Source organism: Alosa alosa, chromosome 17, assembly GCF_017589495.1.
Source record: "Alosa alosa isolate M-15738 ecotype Scorff River chromosome 17, AALO_Geno_1.1, whole genome shotgun sequence".
Lineage (NCBI taxonomy): Eukaryota > Metazoa > Chordata > Actinopteri > Clupeiformes > Clupeidae > Alosa > Alosa alosa.
Window position 1 is genome coordinate 7,009,120 of NC_063205.1, and position 17,469 is coordinate 7,026,588.

The 17,469-nt window shown below is 42.7% G+C and overlaps 2 protein-coding genes across 2 annotated transcripts in view; one reads left to right on the forward strand and one right to left on the reverse strand.

Annotated features, from left to right (window-relative positions):
• Nucleotides 1–6,027: 6,027 nt before the first annotated feature.
• On the reverse strand, nucleotides 6,028–8,386 carry LOC125311061 (thymosin beta-11-like). The gene is made up of 3 exons (XM_048268874.1): nucleotides 8,236–8,386; nucleotides 7,173–7,283; nucleotides 6,028–6,987 (listed from the first exon to the last, which is right to left on the reverse strand). Exons 2-3 carry the CDS (start codon nucleotides 7,270–7,272, stop codon nucleotides 6,953–6,955), a joined length of 135 nt encoding a protein of 44 aa, XP_048124831.1. The 5' UTR covers nucleotides 7,273–7,283; nucleotides 8,236–8,386; the 3' UTR covers nucleotides 6,028–6,952.
• A 1,009-nt stretch (nucleotides 8,387–9,395) lies between these two features.
• pwp2h (PWP2 small subunit processome component) overlaps nucleotides 9,396–17,469 on the forward strand; it is a gene marked incomplete at its 3' end in the record, with an annotated part of 23,963 nt that continues 15,889 nt past the window's right edge. Inside the window, 17 exon segments of the mRNA XM_048268255.1 lie at nucleotides 9,396–9,556; nucleotides 9,926–10,038; nucleotides 10,179–10,273; nucleotides 10,386–10,485; nucleotides 10,863–11,006; nucleotides 11,286–11,421; nucleotides 11,688–11,944; nucleotides 12,684–12,827; nucleotides 12,978–13,048; nucleotides 13,168–13,304; nucleotides 14,043–14,191; nucleotides 14,486–14,633; nucleotides 14,907–15,057; nucleotides 15,977–16,157; nucleotides 16,435–16,582; nucleotides 16,700–16,808; nucleotides 17,091–17,156. Of these exon segments, the coding sequence (XP_048124212.1) occupies nucleotides 9,539–9,556; nucleotides 9,926–10,038; nucleotides 10,179–10,273; nucleotides 10,386–10,485; nucleotides 10,863–11,006; nucleotides 11,286–11,421; nucleotides 11,688–11,944; nucleotides 12,684–12,827; nucleotides 12,978–13,048; nucleotides 13,168–13,304; nucleotides 14,043–14,191; nucleotides 14,486–14,633; nucleotides 14,907–15,057; nucleotides 15,977–16,157; nucleotides 16,435–16,582; nucleotides 16,700–16,808; nucleotides 17,091–17,156 (2,167 nt within the window).

Sequence of the window (17,469 nt, forward strand, 5' to 3'; positions counted from 1 at the left end):
GGGAGTCTGGTGAATGTATCTCTTCCCAGACTTACTTCCTGTTTACTGCTGATGCCATTACTGCCTCAGTGTTCTGTAGATGCTTAACAACCAAAACAAAGATGAATAAATGTGAGCACATTGTTTAGTTGAGAGTTTTACACATAAACATACACACACACACACACACACACACACACACACACACACACACACACACACAAAAACAGACACACACACACAAAAACAGACACAAACAGATACACAAACACACACACACACACACACACACACACACACACACACACACACACACACAGACACAAACAGATACACAAACACACACACACACACACACACACACACACACACACACACACACACACACACACAACACAAACATACACAAACACACACACACACACACACACACACACACACACACACACACACACACACACACAGAGAGAGAGACAAGGAGAAAGACAGTAAAGGGCCGATCACACCAACTATAGCTATAGCTACAGTATTACTATAATGGTAAAAGTGCCCACACTGACCAACAATGAGGAAAATCCCTCCTCGTGTTGATGAATGTGATGGCTAAAATTTGATGGATTTAATGGATTCTGTCTGGCTGTCAGCTTTTTATCGTTCTCAAAATTGCTCTGAAAGTGATCCTCAACGATGTCGTTCTTCATGTTGTTATAGTTTATGTGTTCATGTCGTCATTCATATTAGCTAAAACTATGCTTTTTTGCTGTTATCGTTCTAGTTATCACTCTTGGTGTGAACGGCCCATATGCTGCTTTATGCTGCTACCAGAAAAGATACGCAAACCCTTGCTTAATATTTTTGTCCACAATCCACAAAATTAGTTTGTTGCAAAATAAATCTAGTTTGATAGCTATCATCACTTCAGACTCAACAAACTGTATTTCTCCGCATGTTGCATGTTCATCAATTAACAAAGACCAATTGACAGCACATGAAAAGTAAGCTTAGCTGTCAAACTGGCAGACTCAGCTGTCAAGCTTAGCTGAGTCTGCACATTGCATCACTGAATCAGTCAATCAATCAATTACAACACACACACACACACACACACACACACACACACACACACACACACACACACACACATGCCCTGCCCGTGCATTGATCTACTAATGCAATAAAGCCGACAGTGTGCCACCTCAGTCTTTCACTAGGACATTGATCCACACACACACACACACACACACACACACACACACACACACTAACACACACTAACAAGAAAGTGACATATTTATGCTTGACCAAGTCAGGGCATGGTAAAATGGGGCAATAGACCATCATCAACAGTTTGGAGAGCCACAGACACACTACATCCCCCTCTAAATGGACACAGAAAAAACGGCTGTCTCGTGGCTTGGTAGCTAGTGGCTTTGTTCCACAAGTCTGAAACAACTGAAGTCTTCCAACACTTCTTGTATTGTAGTTGCAGAAGTTGTGTCGTAGTTGCAGAACCTAAACCCATTACTTTTTTTTTTTTTTTACTTTTTCAAACTTTTGTGTTAAACACACAGAAACATGTATAAACAAACACCCGTGTGAAAAGTCTATCTGTACAAATAGAAGTAGGAACATTGATAGTGGCTTGAAAGATGTTTGCTTTTTCATATCATGGCAGTTCTTTGCACATTCACATGCAGTGTCTCTGTCATGTGGAACAAAAAGTATACTCTTCCCCAAAACACTGTGTCTTATCTGTTCTGAAGTCGTTGAGCTTTATTTGTGTGTGACACAAGAGTGTGTGTCCGTGGCTTCAAGTGTTATGTTGATGGCATGCACATTGGTCTTATGTGAAAAAAAGGAAACTGTGATCCCAGGCTGAACAAAAATAAATCAAGTTGTGAAATCTCTGTCATTGCATAACAAAGCAATAAAAAGATAATCAATCACATTTTCCCTTTCTTATAGCATAAACAGAGTTCCATGCTATCTTAACAGTTTAAATCATGCACCCAAAACAGTTACCAATTTCCTAAGGAAGACTCATGAGACAAATACGAAAACTTCATCAACCTGGCGTCTGGCCCATGAATATCCCTAATTCTCAAGTCCTGGTTATCTTATGATTCCTCACAGAGTAAGGCAAAGCTGATGTACTCCAGGCTGTTTGGACAGAACAATCAAGTACATATAAAAGACCATAATCCAACCATTTGGCTGAGAAATTCTACTGCTTGTCATGTGGTCGATGATCATTCAGATTGAAACTGGATTTAAGCCGTTTTCCCTTGCTGAGGGCAATACAGTGCATGAGGCCCAGATGAGAGAGGGTCAGAAAGCTCATGGTTGAACAGTGATCACTTATTTACAGAAGCAGAAGGTGAGTAAGTCATAAGACACCACCTGTGTTTGGGAATTGGACTCATCGGCTTTGCGTTTTCTCAGGCGGGGGGAGTGAGTGGGTGTTCAGGGGTGTGTGTGTGTGTGTGTGTGTGTGTGTGTGTGTGTGTGTGTGTGTGCAATTTGTGAGTTCATCTGTATCTGGCCATGTGTAGCCTACATATGCCGTTATTTGCATGCAATACTGTATGTGGACATGCATGGGTTTGTGCCTCATCAGGTACAGCTCTGAATATGACAGCGCCGTCCATGTCTGTCATCCTGGGAACGGTCTCCATGGCAACATCGGTCTGGTGTTGCTGCGGCGTCTGCAACGGTCACACAGCTCTAGCAGGAGCCCCTCAGACTGCCACGTCTAAAAAAAATAACCTGCATTAGGGGAGACCTCAGCACACAGACGTCCACCATGGGAGTCGGACGCAGGACAGACACCCAGCAGCTGCATCCTTGTTGGGTGATGATGGCGAAATAGTTGAATAATGAATAAAAGGTCAGTGTACCAGAAAAGGTGAGGACACATTAGAGACAGTGGTGGCAGAAGCGTAAATACTATATTCATTCATCAAACGTGATACAGGTTTCAGGAATGGATGCTGAAAATGAAAGAATAACTTTAAACACATGGCTTTTTCACTGCTGCATTACAGAAAAGTCCCAGACATAACAGGAGTGGGAGAGGCTAGAATATTGTATTTCACTGCAGACCCGTGGTCCCAGTCACACACACACACACACACACACACACACACACACACACACAAACACACACACACACACACACACACACACACACACACACACACACACACACACACACACACACACACACACACAACGTGTAACAGCCTGTACTCAGCTAACAGCCCTTTAGCAGACACCAGCAGACAGCTAATCAATAGCCCATCTGCATACAGTGGAACACTTGTGTGTGTGTACGCATGTCTGGTATGTGTGTCTGAGCATGTCAGATGTCAACACAGGAATGAAGTCTATGCCATTAGTGCATGAATAAAGACCTTGGCATTCCTGAGGTAGCCTTCTGTGTGAGTGTCTGACTGCAGCATGGCACACCAGGTGCAGACCCATCCCTGTAATCCTATGGTTCTCAAAGGATGAAAACATCACACGTCATTATCATTTACTGCCAATGCTTTCAAAACACATCCATTCAAATACACACTCATTGATTGTGTATAATTATTATATTGTGAGAAATTGTGTGTTTGCATTTTGTCTGTGAACAAATTGATTTTCTTGCTTCATGTTTAGGTCATGAGCACTGCCATCTAGCATTTAGTGCACTAGTAGAGCTCTAGACAGAAAGAGAGAGAGAGTAAAGCAGACATTTTATAAGACATATCTTGACACCTTCTGAGCTGTTTCTGCCCAGTGACTGCTGAGTCAGTGAAATATCTGATCTGTCTGTCTGCATTGGTGCTGAATAGGTGGTTACAGATGATATGTTATCTCTGTATGTGCTACGTATGTGTACATGTGATGGTGCTGAATAGGTGGTTACAGATGATATGTTATCTCTGTATGTGCTACGTATGTGTACATGTGATGGGTACATTCACAATATGCCTCAGTGTGTTTGCATGGGTATTTAGAGGGTTTCTGGTCAGTCATTATCCTGAAGGTTTGGGCAAAGTTTCAGTAAACATTCACAACGTTAAAATACTGGAAGGCATGGCATGTATGTATGCATACTCATGTATGTGTGAGTGAGAAAGAGAGAGAGAGAGAGACTCACACCATTTATCCCCTCTCCCATGTTCTCACAGACAGACACACACACACACACACACACACACACACACACACACACACACACACACATACACACACACACTACCCCAGCAGATTAATACGTTATTAAAAGTAACTGACTTAACACCAATCCCCTTATGCTGACATGAACGATTAGCCCAGTGTTAGCCCTGTGTGTGTGTGTGTGTGTGTGTGTGTGTGTGTGTGTGTGTGTGTGTGTGTTATTACCTTAATGGTGAGTACAACTACCATGAAGTGCATGTGTTTGCATGTGTATATTTATAGTGTCTGTGTGTGTGTTGTTGGAGAAGTGAGCAGGAGAGAGGAATTATTTGATTAATTCAGGTGTGTCCAAAAATAAACAAATTTGTAATTTGTAAAATAACGTCACTGTTAAATCTGTTCTGGAATCATGGCTGCTTGGTGTGAGTCAGCAAAAATTGGCCCGTGTTCACTCCATGTTCCATCAGGAACAGGTCCTCCTGGAACAGTTTTAAAGTTCCATCAGTCCTGCAAAGGCTTTTGCACAGCATCTGAAACCTCTCATACATTTACGTCACACATCAAATAGCGTTTTGTCCAAAAAGATGATATCAGTGGAAATGTACATACTTGATTAATTAAGCTTCTGAGGAGGATTAGTGTTATGCTGTTGCAGCTGATAAATGCTTGTCCTGACCCACTCAATGCATTTACTATGTGGAAAACTGCATTAGAGAAGTCATATATATTTGAAACATTTACAATATCAATAATTTAAGCAATAATTATCTATCTATCTATCTATCTATCTATCTGCCTGTCTGTCTGTCTGTCAGTCGGTCGGTCGTGTCACTACTGAAATGGGATGGAGTCAGTTTTGTCTCAATAATGTCATTAGGGCTGTCAGGCAAAGGCTAATTGCGGCAAAGGGAATAGGGCTTTAAGTCTCGTCCCAGGATGCACGGCACACAGCCCCAAGCTGATTGGCTGGCACAGGTGCCAGCTTACCAGCTGCAGTCTAGAAGGGGAAAGTGAGCGAGTATGCTCTCTGCAGTTGCCTTCCTCTAACACACACACACACACACACACACACACACACATATACGCAGGGAGAGAGAGACATACACACACTCATACGCAGGAGAGAGAGAGAGACATACACACACACACACACATAGTGCTGCCCTTGTCTCATCATATCAGCACTATAGCTGCATGGCCGCAGCTCAGCATACACCCTTAGGACAGGGAACACACATACCACAAAGCCTCTGAGAATAAGTCCTAGACGGGCTTTGTTATCTGTGTTTGGGTTGAGCAGACCGCTCGCACAGTCTGAGATGTTCAATATCATTTTTTGTGATATTTTCTTTGAATGGGAGATTCTCCCTGACAATTCACCAAAGTGGCACAATGCAGTAACACCAAATCCCTGAAAATGAATGCCCCCCCCCCCCAAAAAAAAGTAGTAATTCTGTTGGCATAAATCCACTCACGTGTTTAGTAAAAGCAGGAATGAAAACATTTTATATTAAGTGATCATTTTAAAATAGGTAATCTGTCAATAGACTGAGGCTGCGCCTGGTCATCTTTACTGAACGTTTAAGGCCCCAGTAGCTCTTGCTTTGTGAAAAGTCCCCTTAAGCTTTGGCCAAAAAGCCCTGGAGAGCTGCCAGGCAAAGGAGTGTTTCTGCTAAGCCACGGAAGACAGGAGCAGAAGGTTCTGCTGTTTACTTGTGCAGAGTTCAAATCAGCCATTGTTACTGTGGTCAGAGGGAGTAGATAGGCCACAGTATTTCCAGTGTATCCACACATTTAAGAGTCAAGCCACCTGGCTGCGAACCACACCAGTATCACATGAAAGGGAACAGTGATTTATAAACAGACAGACCAGAAGGATTCAATAAACAAAGGTTTTTTTATTACAACATTTTCCATTTTTCCATTACTGATAATGGTTTGTGGCAAAAGAACATGGCTGCTGATTCTTTACAAAACCCAGGAAACAACTGTGATCTAGAGCGGCAAGCGACCACACGGTTTTTAACAGACACACAACTTCTCTCCACACAGCAAGACAGGGTGCAATAACATTCAAAGCTATCCCAAAACCATATCCAACAGAAGGGCACAATCGCAATATCTTTTAAAAAAAAAACACACCAATGTGAGTAAACATCCTCTGAAGCATTTCTCCCGACCTAGATGGTTTCCTTTCTCACTCCTTCCAATAGAAAAGGGCAGAAGTGTTACAACATGATCTTAATTTCTTTACGCCCAACATATAAAAACAAACCAAAGGATTGTGCATTTACCCTACAAATCAAATACAAAAGAAGAAAAATAATAATAATAATAATAATAACACAACGCCTCAATTTGAGAGCCGGTCATTGGTTGACAAAAAAAGCCACGCCTTGATTGGTTGATGAGCAATGTGTGTTCTCCATGTTCCAAAGGCCACACCCCTTGCTCTTTCCCTCTTCGCAGTGGGCCAATGGCTATTGGTCATCTCAACCTTCCTCCACATGCGCTCCTCTGGTCAGCCGCGTCTGTCTACCGTTGGCATGGACACACGATGACAACCCTTCCAGGTGTTGCAGGAGCAAAGGGGGGAGGCAGGGGGCTTCAACGATCCATCTTCTGCTTTCATCCGACAGTGGTGCAGCATGGTTGCTTCTTTTTTTGTTCTTTTTAATTTCTTTTTTCTCTTTTTACATTTCGGTTATGAAGTTATAACAACTAGGAGAAGTGAATGAGAAAAAGGCAATGCAGGGGAGGGGTGGGTGTGTGTGTGCACAGTGCATGATGGCATAAAGGGTCTTCATGATGACCCTGCCGCCTTCTCTTGTTCAATGGCTGCAAAGGAGACAGGAGAGACACTCTTAGAATCCATCACATTATCTCTGCTCACCCCTAGACTACTCATATAGGCTACTCAGACAACCATGCTCCACATACAAAGGACACACTACACTGCTCTACACATGTTTAATAATATATATTTAGAGGAGACATGTACAACATCTGTGTAGGCTACTCACTCTCTTTTGAAGGAAGGGGGTTTTTCTCCTGGGTCTCGGTCTTCTTCAGCTTGGTCTTGTCGAAGCTGGTGACCTCCTCGAGATTGGGCTTGTCAGACATGATTGGAGTGTCTAGAAAGGAAAATGGCTTTGTCATTATTTTAGAAGGCTTTTTGTTTTGCAGCAACTACCATAGACAACTTTACTCACTGTGCCTTGAACGGCACAAAAATCTTTTGTTCGCTGAGGTCCAGGGGCTCGTGCGATTTGCATCAACTCCCGTTCAATTGACCCAGCGTCACACCCCCGCGGACAAAAAAAGACCGCACCCTCACTAAATAGCGTCTTGAGTTCCCCAAATTGAAAATTTACATAACAATACATGTTCCCACGCCAAAAAGATGGACATATTCACATATACTTCTTCAGGGGCAATAGTGGTAGAAATAGTCACACTAGCACCAATAATCCATCATCATACGAGTTATGTATTAGACAACATAGGCTATCCGAACAGCTCTCTTTGTTCCACGTGCATGATCATAGCCTTGCGAAGTCACTTGTCATGTCTTCTGCACGTAGACTAAGTCTGTGTGCAGCCTGAGGAACCACCGCCCAGTCGCCTTTATCTCTGTGGACAGAGCACGTTTTGGCAACCATCGCCTCATTGTCAATGATTACAATGACAATAAAAGTCATATGGCTTTAACGTTTCATTCCTATTATAAAAACGTCCCAAATAACGGCATGAGTCATCGGGACATCTGACCGATTCTCCAACACAAAGAGGCTTAACAAAGAAAATAGGTTAACCCGCGCAGCCTGTAATGATGTAATGTGCGATTTATCTAAGGCATGGGGTTCTAACAACGTTTTTAAAGGGTTTCTGCCCGAAACAAACTGAATTCACACAGATTTATAAGCACAGGATTCATTCGCATCCTTTGTCTTCTGTATTTTAGGCTACTGCCTACCATCAGCATCTTTTTTTTTTCAAAACGAGGTATTCAATACGCACGCAAAAAATACATCTTAATCCAGGTAATGACTAAACAAAATTAAATTAATTGATCCAGATACTCACTTTAGTTTGGTTTATTTGCGCTCAGTAGACTTCCAACGCAAGGCTCTGTGGTGCAGCAATGTACACCACTATGCGCAAGCGTCAAATATATAGCCTACTGAGTAATATGCAAATGACCCACCGTGACATCACCACACAGTTTCCCAGCGCTGCTATTCCAGCGCGTGTTCAACAGCAGCGATTTTCAGAAGATAGGCTAGTCTACATTTAGGCTGTATAGCCTACTTTTCGCAGCTATAACTTTAAAACGACGGGATTGTTTAAGCAAAATCATAAGTGCGCATAAACAGCAGCCTACACGTTTTTAAAGCAATTTCCAAACAGTCTGAGTTAAGATTGCCTCCCTGTGGCAATGAGAGGAATAGCCGTCATCTGCCGTCATTTATGAACTTTTAGGCTATAGCCTACTGTATTTTCTGTAGGCTACAACGACACTGCGATTTGTGATGAAATTCGTAAATAAATCAAAAGGTGACCAAATGAAACAATGTCTGGCAAGATCACTACACCTAGACACAGACTATCAATGGGTTTGTATTGTGCATTTATCAGGCTAGCCTACACAATTAATGATCGGCCTAAAGGTAAAACTAGGCCTAAATGATAAATGCTTTTAAATAAAATATACCCAGTGTTCTGGAGATTATAGTTTGTGAAACTACATGCTTAGGTCTATGCAGAATAGGTGTTGAATTTCCCTTTGAAATCCCCCCTTGGGGATCAATAAAGCAGGCCTATCTATCTATCTGAACCATGTTTACGACAGCACTCTTAACAGCTGTCAAACGTTCACTTTCTAGGCCTCAGAATGGTATAACATTCAAAAATCAGTTAGCTAATGATAGCCTAGTCACCTGAAAAAATACGAGAGGTCTTTTGCAAAACCATTAGGCGCAAATCTATGCAGAAGTAGGCTAAGGCCTAGCCTTAATCTGGGAGCCATTAAACATGACAGCAGCCTAATCTGATGGTGTATAGGCTACTTTACATTGCACCAGTTGTTAATTTTGACACAACAATGAAAAAGTGACGAAAAGATAGGCTACAGCTAGTACTGGTCTATAATTGCGACTCCTTCATCAGCACATGTTCGACCACACCTATTTTAGGACGATCCTGCGTGCAGTGATTTGGGCTTTTATTTTGATATTCTGTGAATACTTTTGCGACCCGGAAGTTCTTGTAGTCGCACATTTGGAGTTGCAATGCGGCTTTTACACACGTGAAACGAGTAAACTGTTGTAGACTTTTGGATGAATCATATTTTGATATAAGTTGTATGACTTTTTGAAGCGAGTGGAAAATGAAGTTTGCATACAGGGTATGTTTCTAGCTGCTGATTGTGACAAAGTAGCAAATTAACGTTAACTTTGCTGTTGAAGTAAGTTAGCTCTGTAAATTAATGTTAACGTTAGCTGTTGTTATGCTCATAATTTCCCCGTTGTACATGTCGGTATTTCCATACTTTTTAACGTGGTTAAAGTCATTTGCCAATGCACTGCAAAAAATGCATTGATGTGTTGTTATTTGAAGCATCATTGACGGACCTCAGTGACTGTAGTGAGAACATTGTGTAGCAGTCTTGTGTAGCAGTCTTTGGTGACCACTTACTTTGTCAGGTCAGATCTCGACATTAGACTGGTACCATTCTGGTACTTAGACTCAGGATATTTGTCTGTAACCTTCTCAGTTCTCAAATCTACTGGGAGCGGTGTATCGTCATGGGAACCTGAATTTCTCCAAGGATGGAAACTCCGTGATCAGTCCTGTCGGAAACCGATTATCCGTTTTTGATTTGAAGAAGTGAGTGTCAATTTGTCTATTCCTGATGCATAGAGGGAAGTGAAGTGTTTTTAAATGGGGCTAGCAATTAATCAAATGGAAACATAAACTCTATTAACGAAATGTCACAATGTATCTCACCAATGTCTCTCTTATTGTAGCAACAAGTCAGAGACATTGCCAGTGTCTACCACAAAGAACATCACATGTGTTGGTCTTTCTCCAGATGGAAGCCTTGCCATTCTGGTTGATGAGGGTAAGATGGCATTGTTACATATGCTATTTTCCCGTATTGCATGTTACTAATGTAACCCAAATGATTAACTGAAGGTGCATCAGTAAACATATGGGGTTGATTAATTTTGTAGATGGAGCTGCGATATTGGTGAGCCTGGTCACACGTGCTGTGCTGCATCATTACCATTTCCACAAACCGGTCAACAGTGTGCGCTTCTCTCCAGATGGCAGGTCAGTTTATTAGTTTACACTCTTCTGTGATTCACTTACACACTCTCTCTCTCGCACTCACACACACGCACACACGCACACACACACACACACACACACACACACACACACACACACACACACACACACACACACACTAATGTTTCCACATATGCACCCGTATGGATATGAGTGACATTGTTTGGCCATAATCTGGGCGTACATACACCTATTGCGGTGTGAAAAATAGCCAGAAATGCCACTGCCTTAAACTTAGGCATTATTAATGTTTTGGACTTGTCCATCCTCTATGAACATGTATGATTATTAGTTGATCAGCTGTATTGCAGCATGCCCATGCTGTGTGTATGAAGAATTGTCTTTTTGTGTTGTTTTAGGAAGTTTGTGATCACTAAAGAGAACGTAGCACTGATGTACTATGCCCCAGGGAAGAAGCGTGAGTTCAATGCCTTTCAGCTGGACAAGAGCTACTATGGCCCCTACGATGAGACCACTTGCATTGACTGGACAACGGACTCCAAGTACGTTCCTGCCCTGCATATTTCAAGGTCTTAGAAGTGCTTAAGTAATGTGAACATTTCTTGTAAGATTATGCAAGAAGTATTATACAAAGCTTTGACTATTCAGAAAAATGTATAACTTGGGGATTTTAAAGGTGAGAAGTATTATCCAACAACACACACTCTCTGTCTTTAGTTTTTGTTCACTAATTTTATAGTCCATATACACTTTTCTGACTATTAATATGTTGCACCCTGTTCCCCATTGCTGCGTTGTCGACTCTGTTCTCCACTGTGAAGGTGTTTTGCCGTGGGCAGTAAGGACATGTCCACCTGGGTATTTGGTGCAGAGCGCTGGGCCAACCTCATCTACTACTCTTTAGGTGGCCACAAAGATGTGGTGGTGGGCTGCTTCTTTGAGAAAGACAGCTTGGATGTGAGTCATACTACAGTATTTGCTGGTACCGCTTTTTCACCCTGGTCAAATACACTGTTTAATTATGATACATTGACATCTATTCACAAATCAGGAATTTTAAACATACACTATTATGTCTGATTTGTGTGGTTCACTGTGTCATCTTGCTTAAGAATAGGCTGAATATGGATGTGTGTTTTGGAACAAAGAATGTGTCTGGACAGTATCCTTCCTGTGTTTGTGTGTGTGTGTGTGTGTGTGTGTGTGTGTGTGTGTGCGCACAGCTGTACACTGTGAGCCAGGATGGCACCCTGTGTATGTGGGAGAGCGACACGGAGCCCGAGGAGCTAAAGAAGGGGCTTCGCTACAAGGAGCGCAAACAGAAAGAGCGCCAGAACACCCGAGTAACGGAGGATCAGGAGGAGGAAGTAGTGGAGGAAGGAGAAGGTGGAGAGATGAGGGGAGAGGTGATCAAAGGGAGCGCAGATGTGCCCCAAGAAGAGGACGGAATCAAGAATGTGCGCTACAGGCAGAGGAGCAAGTAAGGAATCTTTCTCTTTGCTAGCACTACCATGTTTTGACATAAGGATTAATATTGTGTACCTGTATATTTACCAGCCTGCTAGTAAAGACAGGAATTGGTGGATATAATTAGTTTCACAACAGATGTAGGATAATTAGATTAATGATTGAGCTGCTGCTACTGTCAGATCATGAGATTATTTTGTAAGGTTCCTTGGATAGAAGTATCTTCTAAATATCTCAGCACAATGGCAGCTGGATAATCCATCCACAAAGTGGCACAGATGACCAGGAATGTATTAAATGCTAAACTCTTGTCCATTGTGTTTCCATTTTGAATCTGTGTTAATCTGTCAGTGGGAGGAAGGGTGTTTTTTAATCTGTCAGTGGGAGGAAGGGTGTTTTTTAATCTGTCAGTGGGAGGAAGGGTGTTTTTTAATCTGTCAGTGGGAGGAAGGGTGTTTGTTAATCTGTCAGTGGGAGGAAGGGTGTTTTTTAATCTGTCAGTGGGAGGAAGGGTGTTTTTTAATCTGTCAGTGGGAGGAGTGGGAGGAAGGGTGTTTGTTAATCTGTCAGTGGGAGGAAGGGTGTTTTTTAATCTGTCAGTGGGAGGAAGGGTGTTTTTTAATCTGTCAGTGGGAGGAAGGGTGTTTTTTTTTATTGCATCACTTGTTCATATTGTTATTGTTTCTCAGTATGGGCTGTTTTATTTAAAAAATGGACCTTGCTTTGGGTATCTGTGTGTGTCCTATCCACAGGCAGTTCTTTAACAAAGAGGGCGACTTCAACAAGCTGACTGCCGCAGCCTTTCACAAGGACACTCACATCCTAGTGACCGGTTTTGCATCGGGAGTTTTCCACCTACACGAGCTGCCCGAGTTTAACCTCATACACTCCCTCAGGTGAGCACCTGTGCGTGTGTGTGTGTGTGTGCGTGTATGCATGCTCACTCTCCACCTCAACGAAAGGGCAAGCATCAAGACAAGAAATAAAAGTGTTGTGTGAAAGTGGCCTCAAAGCCATAATTACATTGCTGTGTATTCCCTCCTCAGCATTTCTGATCAGCGGATCGCCGCCATAGCTATGAATTGCACAGGAGACTGGATTGGTTTTGGCTGTTCAGGTATCCATATAACTTTGCCATTTCACGACTAGCAGTCTGAGTCACAATGGGAGTTGGGATGTTTGTGTACTTGTGTGTGTTTCAGGTCCCTCATTGACGTGCGACTCTGTGTGTTTCAGGTCTAGGCCAGCTGTTGGTGTGGGAATGGCAGAGTGAATCTTATGTCTTCAAACAGCAGGGTCATTTCAACAACATGGCAGCTCTGGCGTACTCTCCTGATGGGCAGTACGTAGCCACAGGAGGGGATGATGGGAAGGTGAGTCTTTACAGGACTGTAGTTTTGATTCTCAGCTACCAAAGGCAACTAAGGATTTTTGGTTCCAGGGATTCATGTCAAAGATAAAGTCTGCTTTATTGTCAATTTCTTTACATGTCAAGACATACAAAGAGATCGAAATTACGTTTCCCACTATCCCACGGTGGAGACAAGACATATTTTACCAATTAGGTCCACAGAAAAACATAACATTCAAGTAAACAATATAAAAAGTAAAAATAAGAAGGCACATACAATGAAGAAAATAAGAGCAGCAAAATTTGAGTTGAAATAGTGCAATTGTGCATACAGTAGACAGTCAATATAATAGTGCAAAAGTCAGGCCAATAAATGGCTGAGGTAGTTCTGTTTGACCTAAGTATGCAAGTGGCATAGTGGTGCAAGTTATGTAAGAGCAGCAGAAGTGTGTTCAGAAGTGTTTTCAGGACAACAGGACCACAACAACAAGTTGCAAAGTGTGCAAGTGTACAAGTGGAGTAGTGCAAGGCAGCCATTGTGGGTCCAATGTAAACATGGATTTATGTCTGTATGTATTTTGAAGCTTTTTATCCACCATTGAGGATTGCTGAATGTGCTTTGAAATGGTCCTTATCTTAACATGTAGTGCTGTGTATTTTAGAATAAAGCACATAGAATAATTGGAACATGATATTTGAATTTGTTTTTCTGCAAGGTCCAGCAGTGTAATTGTCAGTGTCCTCGATCTGTGCGTTTCAGGTGAAAGTGTGGAACACCAACAGCGGTCTGTGTTTTGTGACCTTCACTGAGCACACCAGCAGTGTCACAAACGTCACCTTCACCTCCAGCGGCTTTGTGGTGGTCAGCGCTTCACTGGACGGAACAGTTCGCGCGTTTGACCTGCACAGGTACAGCTCTGCTCACCTTCCTCCAACCATTCACCTTCCTGAGTGTGCACTGAGGCCGTGAGGCAGAGTGTGCTACTATTTCACAACTCTTGACTCCCTCTAGTGTCCACAGTATGCAGTACAGTCTCTACAGTAGTACCAATTGGCCAGTGACTGTAGTGCCTTAGAATGACTTTGATTTCTCATTATATGCCATTGGCTTAGGTTAAGAAGATTGGTTGAGTTTGTTACACTGTTGTAGATATGTATTATACCCACATCTCAACACTGTGCTGTACTCTTACTGCTCCATAGGTACAGAAATTTCCGAACCTTTACGTCTCCCCGACCAGCGCAGTTCTCCTCCCTCGCTGTAGATGGCAGCGGGGAGCTGGTCTGTGCTGGAGCCCAGGACTCCTTTGAGATCTTCCTCTGGTCCATGCAGACTGGTCGCTTGCTGGAGGTGAGAGACTCCTCCACATCTCTCTGCTGTCATTCAGACGGAATCTGAATGTTATTGAACGCCTGATAATGCATAAATAGATGAATTAGATGTATTTCATCTCCTATTCTGCACACCCCTCTATATGTCACACACAGTTGAACTTTTCATTTACAAATTTAGAACAAGGCCTTGTGTTGTTCAAACGGTAAACCCAAGCAATTTGATAAAATGAGTGATGGGTGCATTGCATGGCTATATTGTTAACAATTATTTGGCTGTATGTGTGCATAGGTCCTTAGTGGTCATGAAGGTCCAGTGAGCTCTCTGAGTTTCTGCCCGTCACGCGCTGTCTTGGCCAGTGCCTCCTGGGACCGGACTGTCCGCCTCTGGGACATGCTGGACAGTTGGCATGCCAAAGAGGTGTTGCGACTCACATCTGACGGTACAGAAATTATCACAATTCAACTCCTCATATAATGGGAAGAAGTTGTGTGTTTTTGGACTGTAACACACACTTGTTGTGTTTTCATATTCACATTTATTTGAAAACCTGATTGCTGTTCAGGACAGATTTATTTGGAGGATGAGGAGAGAAAGTCTAAACCAGGGGTGGGTAAACTGCGGCCCGCCAAGCACTTTTCTCCGGCCCGCCGAGCATTTCATTTGGTTATCAGGCTGCTCGCTATTTTTTTCCTGCGATAGAGACGACGTTGGTTAGCTTTACTGCAAACTGCTTTTCACTCTCCTTAGAGAACATTATGTCAATGTCAAAACATCATGTTAAATAGAGATAACATCATGTTAAACTAAGTTAACTCTTAGTTATCTCCTTTGCAGCAGATCTAACGTGAACATTATGCGATCCATTTAATTGGGAACGCGTCTGCACTCACAAGAGGGAGAGAGAGCCGCAGGTTCCAGCTGGCTTGTCATTGTTGATAATTGATATCTCCTTCTTATAAGAAAGTTTTAAAAGGAAATCATGAAGGCAACAGTAGTTCCCACTACTGACCATTTAAAAAACTGTGAGAGGGCCCAGCTGTAGGTACAGCACTAGCCATAGCGGAGCAGGCAGAAGATCATTGAGAAATAAACGATAAAGCGACTGTCTTAAAGCGACAGTGCACAATTTATACATTTGTTAAACAGCATAAAATTAGCAGCATTTTTAAGCAATTCATATTTTAAAACAAATACGTTTCATACTAAATTATAGGCTATAAAAAATGTATTTTTTTATGTGGGGGGAGGGGGGGGGGGTTGTTGTTGTGCCCGCCGGCCAGTTTTCAAAACCCAATGTGGCCCTTGAGCCAAAAAGTTTGCCCACCCCTGGTCTAAACAGATGCCCCCTTTTCCTTCAGGCATGGCCGTGGCATACCGGCCGGATGGCCAGGAGCTCGCCGTGGCAACACTGGACGGCGAGATCTCTTTCTGGAACTCTCAGACAGCAGCACAAATGGGGTCGATCACTGGACGCCATGACCTACAGATGGGACGCAAAGACGCAGACAAGATCACCGCCAAACAGTCCTCCAAGGGCAAGTGAGTTAAGCTAGTGGAACGACCAGCCAGGTCTCATTGTGACGTTCAAATCAAAGTGTGTCTGCTTTGTCATCACCTTCACAATCACTGTAGCACTCACTAGTCAAGCTGTCTAATTTAGATTCCTTTTTACACAATGCAGTTCATCACGTGACTGATTAGCTTTGTCCTTATTTGATAGAATTGCAACACTGTGTGCATGTGTGGCTGTTGTTCATCTCTCTCTCTCTCTCTCTCTCTCTCTCTCTCTCCCTCTCCCCCCCCTCTCTGTCTCTAGGTCTTTTACGTCCTTGTGCTACTCAGCTGATGGCGAGTCCATTCTGGCTGGTGGCCACTCCAAATTTGTGTGCATCTATAACATACGAGAGCAGGTCCTCCTCAAGAAGTTTGAAATCTCCTGCAACTTGTCTTTGGATGCCATGGAGGTACCTCATCCTCTCTCTCTTCCTCTCTCTCTTTCTGATTTTCTTTTACCAATAGGGAAGTCATCATTAGGCAAACTATGTTATTCATCACCTAATACTGATGGGTGTGTTTTGTAGGAGTTCCTGGACAGACGTAAGATGACGGAGTTTGGCAGTCTGTCCATGGTGGATGAAGGGGCTGGTGATGGAGATGGAGTTGAGGTCAGCCTACCTGGAGTCAGGAGAGGTGGGACCTTGTCTGAATGTGACCACTCATACCTGTTACATGTTAAAAACATCCTCTGAACTGGTTTAGAATATATGCTCACTCAGATACACAGGGATATGTCCAACGCATCTCCATTGCTGAAAATGCACATGCGATATCCAGAATGGCACCTGTTGTTTGGGCTGAAATAGGCATTTAGCAAGCAGTGATTTTTGTGTTTGCAGTTGGACAATACATTTTAATGTCACATTGACTTCCAGCAGCAACATTTACTGTGAACCTCCCCCTGTGCCTTTATAGGGGATATGAGCTCCCGTCACTTCAAGCCAGAGATCCGGGTTAGCTCTCTGCACTTCTCTCCTACTGGTGAGTGCCACAGCAAGCAGACAGATCATTTTAACCCTCAGAAACCTACAAAAGGAGGAATGTTATTTGTGTATTATGTAATTAAGTCCTTAATTACTCATACCCATGACCGTTTCTGTTTAATACAATGTCTTACTTGATCAATACTTTTTTTTGTGTGTATCTAGCACAATGTATTGTGTTTGTCATTTTCAGGCAGAGTAAACTCATTGGTCAATTAGAATATAATATAATAGGCATTTTTGGTACCCTTTTAAATCATCATTGTGTAATGACACAGTTTAGATGTGCACCCTTGGCTTTAGAGGATCTG

Coding starts and splice junctions, on each gene's coding strand:
- LOC125311061 (XM_048268874.1), bottom strand. CDS start 7,272: ATGTCTGACAAGCCCAATCTCGAGGAGGTCACCAGCTTCGACAAGACC. Junction 6,988..7,172: donor CCCCCTTCCTTCAAAAGAGA/GTGAGTAGCCTA, acceptor TCTCCTTTGCAG/CCATTGAACAAGAGAAGGCG.